The 14,805-nt window shown below is 35.8% G+C and overlaps 1 protein-coding gene across 3 annotated transcripts in view; it reads right to left on the bottom strand.

Annotated features, from left to right (window-relative positions):
* The window catches only part of LOC107014671, a 30,970-nt gene continuing 16,165 nt past the window's right edge, over positions 1 to 14,805 (bottom strand). The window contains exons 14-23 of one of the 3 annotated variants that reach the window (XM_027915279.1): positions 12,804 to 13,053; positions 11,418 to 12,691; positions 8,350 to 8,743; positions 7,346 to 8,265; positions 7,161 to 7,226; positions 6,965 to 7,090; positions 6,311 to 6,555; positions 5,034 to 6,234; positions 955 to 1,140; positions 1 to 353 (exon numbers count right to left, since the gene is read on the bottom strand). In XM_027915279.1, coding sequence (XP_027771080.1) covers positions 1,135 to 1,140; positions 5,034 to 6,234; positions 6,311 to 6,555; positions 6,965 to 7,090; positions 7,161 to 7,226; positions 7,346 to 8,265; positions 8,350 to 8,743; positions 11,418 to 12,691; positions 12,804 to 13,053 — 4,482 coding nt within the window. In that variant the 3' untranslated portion in view covers positions 1 to 353; positions 955 to 1,134. The remainder of the gene's footprint in view (positions 354 to 954; positions 1,141 to 5,033; positions 6,235 to 6,310; positions 6,556 to 6,964; positions 7,091 to 7,160; positions 7,227 to 7,345; positions 8,266 to 8,349; positions 8,744 to 11,417; positions 12,692 to 12,803; positions 13,054 to 14,805) is intronic. The other 2 variants (XM_015214692.2, XM_027915280.1) reach the window with 2 other exon arrangements.

Here is a 14,805-nt window from a genome sequence, read left to right as displayed (position 1 = left end):
TTTAAAAAGGTACATATTTCGTTATTATCAATCATCAATACGAACAATTATTCAATATCACTCTCCAATCATTCACCAGAAATGCATTTTTAGGAAATGAAATATTATACAAACATACCTACAACAAGGCGTAAAATGATTAGTGATATTCATTTAGCCTGCATCATAAATCCCAAGGCGTAAGAAACATATTACAGCTTGCTGCACCCAAAAATTATAATTACAGTAAGCTTCAACCAATAATTAGCTTTCCTCTCCCAATACTGATTGCAAAAAGTTGAAACTTGGGAGTATGAACCAAAACAAGCCTCCTAGATGTTGACCAGCATCTTTTTTAAGCTAAACAGTACCTGCTGAATTCTAGCATTATGATCCAAAACTGATGCAACTGGAGAAGTACTCAATCTAAAAGAAATATAATAAGTTGAGAGGAGACATTCTAAGGATTTAATGGAGGACACTGGCATGTAATAACTTTAAACCCCATCTTCAACCTGGACTTTACACAAGGATAATTTGGTAAACTGGGATCTAATGGGAAATCAAGAGTGTAGTCTGTTTCACAGAGTATAAGCGTGAATGTTATTTATAAAAAGGTACATAGAGTTATAATTTCACATCATATGTAATATTTTAAAAGATTGGGTATTTTGATTATTGAATCTTTAAAGTGGATCTTCCATGTTAATTTTCCGAAAAGATGATATAACAATTCAGCCCATTTGAGTACCAAAGAAATAAGAGTAATTTGTGGGCACCCCCCTTTTGATTCAGAGTTCTATGAACTTCATCTGCAGAGAAAATAATCAAAGCCAACAGACGCTAGTTTCAGGGCACACAACCTGCCTCAAGAACAAAAATTATGAAATGGAAGCACATCCAGGGTGATCATTTTTTAACAATTTTCCAATATCCAACTTCCAATTGTTAAAGATTTCTTACGGGGCACTTTACCTTGTTGAAACAAAAAGTAAAAGGAGCTCCTATATCTCCACTGAATGAGAACTCTGAAGAAGGAACCTATTCCACCTTGCACACCTCAAATGTGTCAACCAGACCCTTTGGATCCAGCAGATATCTCTCAAATAACGACCTTGATGAATATGCCAGTCCTTGCGTAAGAAGGAATTGCTGCTAGCTCTATAAAAGTAAAATGTTTTCATGAGATGTAGAAAGAAGTAAAGCACCTAGGACACTACTCTCGCAGACACTATAAACAACATTCATCTGCCTACTTTTTGAAAATCCAGACCATAATTATACAGAGAGTTAAAGCAAGAACGGCAACCGAACAGCTCAACTGTATCAAAAAATTGGGCCTAGGCCATATGCACAATTGTTGAATATAGAAAAGTCAGAATGCTAATGGATGATCAGGTTTAAGAAATGCTTTTGAATGTTGAATATCCACGGGTAGGATCAAAAAACGCTACCATACTTGGAAAGACATAGATACTATCACAATTCCAAAACGCTAAATTGAAGTGCATCCTCCATCTAATAGGATTATAGGAATAGAGTTTCCAGCTTGACTGTAAGAAAAGAAAAGACTTCTATCAACATTCCAAAGTAACATAATCCCTTCATCATAACAAACAAAAAGAGCCACCATGTTGGTAAGTTATAATGTTCCTGAAGGCCTTGAAAATCAACTAGAAGAATCATTATGATGGAGCAAGTACAAAGAGCTTGTGGGTAGCCGTATAGGTAGTTATGAAAAGCAAAAGATGATAAAATCTTTGAAGACTGAGTTCAGAGAGGAGCTAAGAAAGTTGCTACCAACGCCTCACGTAAAACTCTAGATGACCTGTACGACATGGGGCAGAGAGAGAAACATAAAGCCAGCACAATGATAGAGAAAGGGGTACAAACTACAACTATGATGTGTATTATTTGCTTTTGCACTGCAATGTGGCTACTGATCTTTGGAAATTCTCATTTTTGGGTTGAAATAGGTCATGCTAGAGACCACAAAAGAGGAACATATGAACTGGAGCATGAGGATAGTTGATGAAACCATCAAAAGGATCTGGCTAATGATCCCTGCTGCCATCTTCTGAAGTACTAATTGGAATGAAAGGAATAGGAGGTGTCTTGATGGAATCTTAACAACAAATCACTCCCTCAAAACTGGATGCTTACTTTTTTGCTGGTCTTAATTGTCTAATGTATCACTGTGGAGGCATACAAGGTGTGGCAGTAAAATGGATTAGTAGCAGTCAGACAATATATGAAATGGGTCCAAACAGAAACAAATTGGAGAATATACATAGTTGGTCATACTAGCTTGAATATGAGGTGTAATCATTGGTCGTGGTGGTAAAAAGTTAAAACTATTACTCCCTCCGTCTTATGTTGAATGCTCGTTTCTCTTTAAAGAATACAACTTAAATCATATATCATATCTCATATCTTAACAACAAATCATATATATATATATATATATATATATATATGGCGTCACCACAAACAAGATTTCCCTTTTAATTTATTTATTTCCAACACTAGCCTTCCTTTTTCATAAAAAGTTGTGACTTTTACGAAAAGTCGTGACTTTAATGAAGAGTTGCGATTTTACATAAAAAGGTTTAACTTTTGTAAAAAGTTGTGACTTTTTATGAAGAGTTGCGACTTTTATGAAAGGTTGTACCTTTCCGAAAGATTGTAACTTTTCCAAAGAGTTGTGCAATTTCCAATAAGGCACAATAAAAATTTATTCACACTATCCTTTGTTGTCTATAAATAGAAGGATTTCCTGCCACTAATATTTGTAGGTGTTTTTCTGCTCTAGGGTAGTCGAATTCAAATACATTAAATCAGTAATTACGACAATTTATTTTGCTATTTTGGTGACTTTTTTTTTAAGCTCAGTTAAAAATTTCAGCAAAGATGAGTGAAAATTGACCTTCTCTGTTGTCCCTTTCTACAGGTTTCTTCGTATAAACAAATAAAATGGATTTTTGATTGCAATGCGACATTACTACTCTTACATCTCTCATTCCACAACTTTTAACAATGTTGAAATGGTTGAATTCATTACATTTGGTTCTTTAGTAAACACAAATTTTATTTTTGCCACTATTATTTTTAAGGTTTTTTTTTCCACAGGGAAGTCGAATTCAAATAAATTATTTAAAGTTCTTATGAAGTGATTTATTCCTCATATTTCATGAAGCTTAATCTTTTACCATAAGTCATAGTGATTCATCTATGTATTGCATTTTTTATTTGCTATTTTGGTGACTTTTTTTTAACTCTTTCAAAAATTAAAATTCCAGTAAGGAAAGTTGAAAATTTATCATTTCTTTTCCCTTTCTACGGGTTTTTTCATTAATTTTTTGGAAAGTTTCTTGTGGGTTGTACTATATTTGATAGCACACAACAACAAATATATGATAACTGATGCGGAACCAATGATGAACTTTGTTAAAAGAACCAAACAAATTGTTGTCTTGCTTGCCCCAGTTAGTATATTATTTTGATTGTTTTTTTTAGGTACAAACAATGAGTATGTCATTGCACTCTTCCTAGAATATTAGTATAGACAGAATTAGTCCACTTCTTTTTTCGCAAGTTAAGTAATTTGCCATATTTCTTCTTCTCTTCTTTTTGGGCATAATAAGAATCAAGTTTTCTTGAAACAAACAGATGTCCAAAATGCACTATAACAAAAATATTTTTTATTGATAATAAATATGGACATTAACGGAGAGTGCTAGAGCCTTTACCGACATTAATTAATTGACATTAGACTCAATGTTGCTATAATCTTTAGGAACATTTATAAAGAGTACCAATTGCCTCTTAAAATACATACTTACCAATAATTAAACTATTAATTGTTAAATATCATATTTACTATAGTGATAACTCTTCATTTTGATAAAGTTTTCTGTTTTTCTTTTAATAAAGAAGTAACAACTCTTTTTTTTTGGATTATTTCAATTAATTTTTTGAACTGTAAGCTTGGATACAACCTGATAGAATAGCAACATGGCTTTTTCTTCTTGATTGCTAGGAAAGCAAGGTTGTTTTTATTATTATTTGTGGATATTTGTGAGTTAAAGTGCTCACAAAATTATGTTGTTTGATTTTAATATGTTATGTATCAAAATTTTGGTTTATATCTTATTGTGAACAGTTCCATTCAGATGTCACCTGCTTCTTGGTTGATAATTGAATTAATTCTTTCTAATTGCATAGTATAACCATAGAAATAACTATGGTTCAATTCAAAATAAGTTGGGGCCTGTGATATAAAATATAAGCAATAGTAATGACTACTCTGAGACAATGAGGAAAAACATTTATGGTACAAACAATTTTAGGCTCATTTTTAAATATATACATGATATAATAAAAACAAATTGATTGAGGTTCATAAGAAAGGAGTCGAAGATCTTCCATTTGAGTTTAGTTAATTATGTTCTTGTATGGACGTGATGTTCCACTTTACTTGGGAGTGTTGTTGTTCGAGGCTTTTTGGTCTCTTATTTATTGTTTGATGTTGTTCTTTTACTTATGATCAACTATTTCTATGGAGATTTTCTTAGACTTCTTTTTCTACTCAAAATCTCTCTATGACTCATAATTTCTATTTAAAAAAATAAATAAATATATATATATATATATATATATATATAGCACTTTAAGATTTTGGAGGAACGCTTTGCCTTAAAATAAATGTTCTTGATAATGCAGTGTATATATCGAAAATATGAATATTATCAAATGATCATATATGAGCTTAATAAAATAGTTCAATCCCATGCGAAGCATGGGTAATTTACCTAGTTAGTTATAAGTTATAACTAGGGGTTCTTTTGAATATTTTAAACATTTTAAGACATGAAAAATTCGAAAAGCTCGTGGTTTCGCATATAGTTAATGATGAACATCTAAGAATATTTTCAAATAACTTCACCGACTAATTATTCCAACTTGGTAAGAGGACATTTATTAGGGGATAGAATGAGAAAAATGTAACTTCTAATCATCTCAGCAAACTTGATCGATAACTTAAAGACTTTTACCTTATTTTGCTTAGGTGGTCTAATTGGAGGACATCCAGCATTTGGTGAACTCATCCTTTTGGCAGGCAAAGATTTTAGTGAAGACCTAGACTTGTTCGAAGATATTAGTGCTGAAGAAAGAAGAGCATCAACAGCATCACGTTGTTGTTTCCTCTCTGATATTAGGTGATCAGGCTGTTTAACCTGATTACAAGCTCCAATCCCATCTTCCACATCCTTCTGCATAAGAGATGTCTTAGCAGGGTTCTTCCAACCTCTCGTATTCCGCAATTTATCATCGCGTTCTAAAGGTAGTTGAAATCTTTCAGATGCAACAGATATAGAATGTTTATGGTTATCACTCCTCGACTTTTTTGAGTTCCCCAAGTTACTCTCTAAGCTGTCACAATGTTTTCCGTAATGCCCATGAGCTTTCCTCTCTTTCCTGTGCTTCTTACTGATCTTTTCGCAACTTTCACTCGATTCTGATTGATTTTGCCTGAGTAAAATATGCGCACCCTTGGTATTTCTGCAATGATCATTATTGAGATCCTTTTTCAACAAAAGACTACTTTCATCTTTAGATCTTTGTTCTCCCTCAACATTTTTTCCATACAGCTCAGCACGTATTGGAATGTCAATTGGAGCTCCAAGGCTGGTGTCTTTTCTTTTCCTTTCTGTCACATGCTTTACATTGTTCTTTTGACTATCAGCATGCTGACATGTGGTTTCAACCCCGCTGACATGCTTCAACTTCCTTGAACAATTTTCTGGTTTCTCTGAAGTCAACAGTTTCTCCCGATCAGATGATTTAAAAGTAGCATTATATGGTCTTTTAAGTGACATCACTAACTCTCTTTCTTTTGCATCCTTCACTAGAGCTTCCCAGTTTTGGTTAGTCCGCAATGTCCTTGCATTCCCCATGATCCACAAAGAAAGTTTTGCCCTGGTCAAAGCAACATTCATCCGCCTTACATCAGCCACAAAACCAATACGGCTAGAATTAACCTGTGTTGCATTTGAGCATGCCTCGAATGCCCTCACTGTGGAGAGTATAACTATATCAACTTCTCGACCTTGAAAACCATCGACTGTATTAAACTCCATGTCAGCAGTGATAGAAGATCCAAATGCACTTGAAAATCGTGAGCGTAACAGAGAAAGTTGACACCGATAAGGAGTTATAATACCAATTCTTCCACCAGCAAACTCAGATGGAAACCTAAGCATGGCATAAGAAGAAAGGCTTTAAAACAATTGAAGTAGAATTTCAGTACAAGACATCAAAAGAAACGTACCTCCTCTTGAAAAATCTCAACACTTCAACTGCAGCATCAGCCTCACACTCATTGTAGAGGGATAATGTGCCAGATTTTTTATCATGGAGCTCCTTCCCATCAACAATATCAAAGAATACATAGGGACCAAGACCCTTAGTCCCATGAAATGATGCAACTTTGCTGGATAACTGGTCTCCATCAACCAACTTACCATCATAAAAATGGAAAGAAGGAAAACGGCATATCTCTGGGTGCATCCTATACTGCCATTTAAAGAAACCATTAGATGACAGATGGGTTATAGGTGCTGATAAAGCAAAAATATAAACACTTGTACAACAACCAGACTGGTTGCTTATTTTTGTTATTTGGCGGGCATAAAGAGAATCATGTTTGTTAAAACTTTGGAGATTGACAAAAGTTCAGACACAAAATCCTTTTTCTGAAGACAAATGATACAATACATAACGGTTACTGCACCAAGTGCAAATAATCTAGCCAGCTGAGAGTTGATCAAGGGAACTGCAGCATGGAATTAATGGAAGCTCTAACACAGCAACAGTACTTTCACCTCACATCTATTGGCTGCGAACTCATGCAACCTATAGCCATCTCAAAATCTTGAAATATATTTTGGAACTAAAAGGTCTATAAAGTTTGATTGAAAACTACCTGCTGTGTGAGCATGTTAACAGGATAACCAGCTCTTTGCAAGCGTTCAAACATGCTACATTGGAAAGAAAATTTGCTGGCAATATTAGAGAGAACTGTGGCTGGAAGCTGCTTTGGATCACCCACCTTCAACACCAATATTACACTTCAGTTATATTATTAACCTTCACGACAAAATAACGCATCCTAAGCTTACCATCACACATCTAGTTCCCGTTGATTTTAATAGTTGAAGTGGTATGAGGGAAGCAGGCTCCAGAGCCTGAAAGTTGCAAAAACGCAATTTTTTAGAAAGCCTGAATGGTGATCCATAACATCAAAAGGACAAAGAGAAAGAGAAGCCAGGAAAAAGGAAAGAACAAACGAAAAACGGTTTCATACTTGAGCAGCTTCATCAATCACAACTGCATCAAATAGGACACCCTCGGATGAACTGCTAAATCTCTGGCCGGACACAGATGCAGCACAAACCCCATATAGATCTCCACCACAGCCACTCAGTGTAGTCGCCACAATCTCAGCCTCTTTTAGTATAGCCTTCCGTAATTTATGTCTAAGAGCTTTTGTTTCTTCATTAGCTTTCCTCTCTCGTGCCTGAGCAGCAGCGAGATCCATGTATATTGATTTCTTTCTTTCATACAATATTCGAAGCTTTGCTTCTACTTCTGCATCAGACATTTCCTTGGCATTATCTGCTTTATCAGTCCCTCCTTCCAATAAACTGTTAGAATCAGAATGTCCATCCCGTAAACTAGCTCTTTTAGCTTCATAACATTTGATAGTATCAACCAACTTCTCAAGATTAGACCGCAAGAATGTCAGAGTATCCTCGCTGGCATCATTCTTTGAATCAGTTGCATTTATTTTCTCCTCAGCTATGCGGTGATCAACAAGCGTATCAATGAAGAATGGCAATGAATTAGGATGAACTGTTTTCGTATTACCTACTCTAACGATATAAGGCTTGTACATCGTCCCATCACTGCTATAAAGGCCTTCACTACTTATTCTTGACACTAGTTCATCTACTGCAGCATTTGATTGTGCACAGATGAGAATTCTTCTTTTACTGCAGTTTCCAACTGGTTTATCATTCTCTAAATCCTCGTTAAGTTGTCTAGCTAAGGCTGCGACCTGCCATGCCCTAGCAACAGCTGCAGCTTGACAGATTCGCTGTCTTGAAGCAGTGCAAGACATTCCAGTAGACTTTAGAACTCCATTTGATGATCTCTTGGTGTCCACTTGGGAGAAAGAAAGCAATGAACTGACAATGGCCACAATCACTCGGGTCTTCCCGGTACCTAATAGAAGTTGTCCAACAATTAACAGAAAAAAAATAATATTTTTCCAAGTACAATGAATAAATAGACACAAAAATAACACACCTGGAGGACCTTGTATTAGAGACAATTGAAAATCCTTTTTAGGATCAAAAGGTCCAATAGCAGCACTGATAGCTTGCAGTTGACTGTCATTATATGCCGATTTGAGGACTTGCTGTAAAGGTCTAGATAGTTTATTGAAACTCTCACCGTAATGTTTACAGTGATTGTAACTGGTGGGATTCAAGATAACAGGAAGCAAAGGAATTCCCCTAATAGCCGACAATGCTTGAAATTCTCTGAGTTGAGAAGTTATGGTCATTAGACGACTAATGCACCATTTGCTTCGCGCAACAAGAAACTTTTGAGCTCGCATCAGATGAGGTCTATTTTGCAAGTACAACCTGATGAGTAGGATGCTTGATCTCCTCTTACAATCTCTTTCACGCTTTTCCACCTGCAAACAGTCGGGATGCTCCGATATCAGAACACCGAGACATCCATATGATCACATCCAAAATGTCCAATAGATAGTACACAGTTTTCAAAGAAATCAAAAGCTCTGACAGTATGATTACATAAACTCCAGAGTAGAAGTCATCAGACTAATAACAACCAGAAGTCAAAACAAAGGTTGAAACGGGTGTTACATATGTATAAAGGAGAAAACCTACAAATGTGGTTATCTCAAAAAGACACCAATACTCTATACAAATAGGAATTACATGGGTGCTCCAAAAGAAAATAAGGGATCAAAGACTACTCATTTTAGCAAAGCTCATCTTCACCCCTTCACAAATTCTCCTATTCCTCTCTTTCCAAATTACCCATATCAAAGCAAAAAGGCTTGTGCCTTCTTCTAGTAGCTCCACTGCTCCAGTAGAACATCACTTCTTGATGGTTCTTGGCATAAACCAAGAAACTCCAAACCATCTAAAAGATATTCTTCCATAACCTCATGGTTAAATTGCAATGGAATAGAATAGATCCACTCCTCACTCACCTCCTTACAAAGGAAACACTAGGTCATGCAGACAACCATTTGTTTTTTAAGATTCTCTGCTGTCAAAATCACGAGAAGTCCCTCTAACTTATTTTTTTGGATAAATTATTCTTAAATGAGAATAACTAACAGCCCTTGGGTTAGCCTAGTAGTCAACGAAGTGGATCAAGAACCATGAGGTCAAATGTTAAAATCCAAATAGAGGCACAAACACTAGGTGACTTCATCCCACTATCTAAACGTTGGTTGGCAGAGTTACCCAGGCTTGTAGGAGGTAGCAGGTAGCCCATGAAGTCAATCGAGGTTGGCTCAAACACAACAGGTATAAAAAATGAGGATAAACAAAGGTAAATTTTAGAATACTGAAAAAAAAATGGAGAGGAAAAGATAGGATATAAAAAGAGTTAACGCACTCATTAATGAATTTAGTGATCACCAAATACCCATTGATGTCCTAAGGACAAAACATATATTAAAGCTTGTATTAAACATGTGATATGAAGTCCTGATTTTCTTTGAGAATGGTAACTTGAGTATAAAAGAAAAAGGCACTTGATGGTGCCAAAACCATAAATACAGATAGAAAGGACAAGCAGATCCAACTATGAAAACCTAACTGTTACAGAGCACCTATTAGATCTACTAAGGATATTGCCCCCTCTACAAAACGTTCTTTATACCAAAAATGAAAAAGAAGACAGCACTTCATCTTAAATTTTTGTAAAGAGATACTTCTTCCTTCAAAAATTCTTAAGTTCCTTTCTTGCAAAGCTATATGAAGTCATGATTTTAAATCGGCATTTGGACATGCGATTTGGGATCATGATTTCAAAGCCCAAATTCTTCAAAGAAAAAATGCATAACTTGGGATTCGAAATCATGATTTCAACTTTTTTAAGATGTGAAATATGACGCATACGAGGTGTATTTTGTACAGAAATCATTTTAAATTTTGAAAAAAAAAACAATTAAAAATAATCATGCTCGGCGTGAAGAGATTGTATGTACCATGTTCAATGATGAATATTAAAGAATTACTAGTTACTACTATTGTTGACTAGTGGATCTTTATAAAATTATGTGTATTTAGAAGTTCGTAATAGTAAAAATTTATTTACAAAAGGAACATGGAGATATGCAATTTATGCCTTAGGATATTTAGATATATTGTTTATGAACTACAGACAGGAGAGGATCAATTGTGGTGGACAGGAGACGACAAGGGAATGTTCAAAGTCAACAAATCCTACAAGTTGATGGATCACAGTGCTCAAGCAAATATGGAAGAGCAGAATCCTCACAAAGTCTCCTTTTTTGTTTGATCAATGGCTAAGGTAGCAGTCCTTACACAGGACAATGTTAAGAATAGAGGGATAACCTTGTGTTCCAGGTGGTGGTGAAACATCTGAGACTGTTTAACCATCTATTTTTACATGGCAAGTACACCCATCATTTATGGAGAATATTCCTAAGCCTCAAAGGCATCTCCTGGACAATGCCCAGGAAGGTGGCTGAGGCATACCACATGCTAAGGACAGAGGTAGATAGAGAATTATCCTAGGGGCTGTCTGGTAGGATGTTTGGAAAGAAAGGAATTCCAGATATTTTGAGAGCATAGGGAACAATGCGCAGAAAGTTAAACTAAACTGCATTTTACTTTAAGTCTTTTGGTGCAATCAATTATACTCTAATGACACTCTCTATTATTGATGTGCTAGACTCAATTTAGACGTAGAGAAGTGAAATCAAGAGTATACTTGTATATAAGGTACTGTACTGCTTTGTGATATAATTCAAAGTTACCAAGTTAAAAAAAAAACACTACGGCTTACTCATTTGATAAGATTGTATAAGAATTGAAAAACAATTCATAGTTTTCAAAACTTGTTGGGTTTTCATGTTTATGAGAATTACATTTAAAGAAATCCAAATAGCACGTCCAAACAAAACACAAACTTCATATGATCGATTTCATATCACATGTCCAAATGGGCCCTAAGATTTTATGCACAGAAAAAAATCAACAGGGGTTATACCAAAAGCAACCTATCTCCTCGGGAATAGATAATTAAACATCAACCAATAACTAGCATAGCATAATAAAGTTCTACTCAGAAAGTACACTCACCTTTCCAACCATGTGAATATCAGGACAAGAATCCCTCAGGGGTTGTCTTGAAAGCAAAATAAGATCATTGTCTGAGCAGCTTTTAGAACCAGATGAATCAACATCCTCGTGAACACAGCGAATGAAGTGAAAATCATCAATTCTTTCAACTGACATTATAGAAAGACTGCCACAAGACATCTCTTCTAGAGAAGTTATCTCCTGAAAGGAACTCTGCAATTGTGCTTTAAATTCTTCCAATATAAGTGGACGAAAAATTTCAACATATTCATCAACAGATTGGAAACAAACAGGAACCTCCTTTAATTTACTCAAAGTATCATTCTTTCCTTCACCTGCAGTTGTCAATCCAACTGTTAAGAAGTAATTGCACTCCAGAATAGGTCTATACCAATCATCAAGCCTCACAGCCTTAAATCTTTTTACTCCATCATCCAATCTCAAAGCATTAGACCTATTTTCAACTGGTAAGCCAAGTTGAATGACTTTCCTTTTCGGACCAGAGAAACTTGTTTTTAGGGAAAATGATTGTTGACGTCTAACTGAAGTGAGAAAAACCGACTCCCGATCACTTCTAGTTTCACTTACAAGCTCTTTCAAGACTGTATCATTAGGTTTCATATCATGTTGAACAGCTTCCCCCTCATTCTCTTTCATACTCACGCCTCCATAAGATGAGCTCCCTAGAGCAGAATGAAGCCCAGAGGTGACGTGACTATTTTCTTTGGAATTCAGATTTGTATCATTTAAGTGGCACTTGATATCAGTTTCCTTGTTCTTAGGCTCCATAGCTTTTGATTTGACAAGAGGCGAATCTTTTCTGGCATGCAGTGCATTTAATTGAAGTCTTGGGATATCCAGATCCAAACAAAGATCAATTGGCTGAGAAATTTTCCTGGAGTCAATTTTTTTAGCAGGATCAGAATATACAACGCTCGCAGCAATATGGCCAACAAGCTTAGGATCAAAGCTGATACAAGAATTGATATCTGCACCAGCAGAAGTATCTGTTTCTCTTTCATCACCTGAATGCACTATCGCATTACTTCTTTCGTCACCAACAAATGTTTTCAAGTCTGGAATATGCATTTCTTTACCCAGCCTACTAAAAGGTGCGGCTGCTTCAGCTAAAGAGTTCTTCGTATGAACAAATTCTTCACCAGGCAAACATTTGGAATCAATACTAGTTTTTTTCAAGTCAATGTACCTCTCATCCACAAGTGAAACAGAAAGCCGAGCAACTTGCTTGGTCAACTCATTCATTGGAATATTATCTGCAATCCAGCAACATGGTAAAAAAACATTATTTTAAAAACTGATCATTATCATAATGACACAACAGACAAGAAGTAAACGATAACTCGACAAACAGAGTATTAAACTCGCCACATAAAATAAGTTTCTCAATATCTGCAGCTAATGAGGCAGGGACACCACTGCATGATGCTTTAATCAGAATCAGCAATGAAATTAAAGCGTCTTTCCAATATCTGACCACTACTGCAAGTGGTGAATACCCCCAATCTATCAGATCACGAAGACATTGTGTCACTGCATTATTAAGCACGGTAGTTGGTACTCGGCAAAGCCTTCTGAAAACAACAGGAAGGGTCTCTAATAATCTGATGCAGGTCATCTGGAATAAGAAGAAAGCATACTTTGTTATAAAATTTGCAGAAACCATTTGATTGAGCATCAAAGATTTTGGTCTTGATTATAAGATGATCTTCACATCCTCAGCATTAACACTTTCCAAGAAAGTGGTCAGCTGTAGGCCAAATACATGCACTGCAAATTTTTCAAAAGTCTGTAGGCCACATTTAAGCACTTCAACTGAACAGAACTAATCACAACACGTTTTCATCTTTCTTTTGGGACTAGTGAATAATGAGATCTCATTTTCATGTTATTGAAGCAATACTTTGGCAGAACTCAACAGACAATTTAAATGCCAGACTACATGGAGGATAAGAGGAGAACATGCACAATACAATTTCCATACATGTGAAAGAAAATTCATACTTCAGTGCTACCCACAATTAAGAAAAACATTCAGCACTAAACAAGTGTATGAAGCCGATGATTTTGGATTCGGGGAAGGCCAAGAGCTGACCAGTGGTCTAGAAAACAATGAATTATCACTCCCAGTATACAACTTTAATAATGTGAGGTAGAGTTGCTGAGATGTAGTATTGAGTGGGTGATGCCGAGAACTGTAATAGAAATAATGTTTAGCTGGGCTTTTAGAAGACTGAGGAGGAGATGCAGGGCATAGGAAGTGGCTCCCTTGGAACTGATAAGGACCATGTGGAGAGATGAGAACAGGCGAGCTTTTGATGGTGTAGAAAAAAGTTTTTACACTTGAAAAATAGCCTTGTTTCTCTTAATTTCTTTTTGGTGCAACCATGAGGCTCCTACTTGTATAAATTTTTGGGTAGCATTCGTAGAAAACCATGTTCTTTTTTAAGGTTTTCTACTTTTTGTATGCTCCTTGTCTACAGGCTACTTTATGCCTTTTGTTTATAATACTCCCTCCGTTTCAATTTGTTTGTCCTATTTTGACTTGGCACTGAGTTTGAGAAAATAAAGAAGACTTTTGGATTTTGTGGTGTTAAATAAAAGAAGTCAAATGTACCAAAATGCCCTTTAATCTTGTGGTTTTAAACATGTCACATGGAAAGTTGGCATTAAAGAGTTGCTAAATATGGAAGGACGCATTCTTTTTAAATTAGAGTAAAAGTTAGGACAAACAAATTGAAATCGACGAAGTAATTTTTACTTCATCAACAAATAATCATTTACAGTTTCCAAAAGATTCCATAAGCTCTTAAACGAAGAAGGGGGCAGGGATATCATGCTAGGGAAGTTAGATTCCGAGAGGCGTAGAAATTTTAGGTATTGTAGGTGCATAAATGCTACGGGGGTTGAAGGGGCTATTCATGAAATGAGGGGAACTGCCACTAGGCCGGACGAGATCTCTTGGATTTGTGGAAGAACGCAGGCGAGGCAGGTACGGAGTGATTGACTGGGTTGTTTACTATATCTTTAAGGATGGTCAAAATGCCAGAAGATTGAAGGTGAAGAATAATGGTTCCGTGGTACAAAAACAAGAGTGGTGTTCAAATGCATCAGGGAAAAGTGCCAAAGCTCTTGAATTTGGGTCGTGAAGATAATTTCAAAATTGTCTTCATTTCATATTGAAGCAAGAAGGGAGAAATTGGGAAAGAAGGGGAAGTCAACCTGTGAAAATGAGGGGGTATATGGATTTTTATACAGGGAAAAGTTACCATATACCCAACTCCTATACTAGATAAAATACTGTTATGAAAATTGCAATTAATAGGATGAATTGATGAACATTTCTTGTATACGGAGTTTCCCCCCCAGA

Source organism: Solanum pennellii, chromosome 3 (genome assembly GCF_001406875.1).
Source record: "Solanum pennellii chromosome 3, SPENNV200".
In the NCBI taxonomy this organism is placed as follows: domain Eukaryota; kingdom Viridiplantae; phylum Streptophyta; class Magnoliopsida; order Solanales; family Solanaceae; genus Solanum; species Solanum pennellii.
This window is presented reverse-complemented; position numbering and strand designations above follow the sequence as displayed.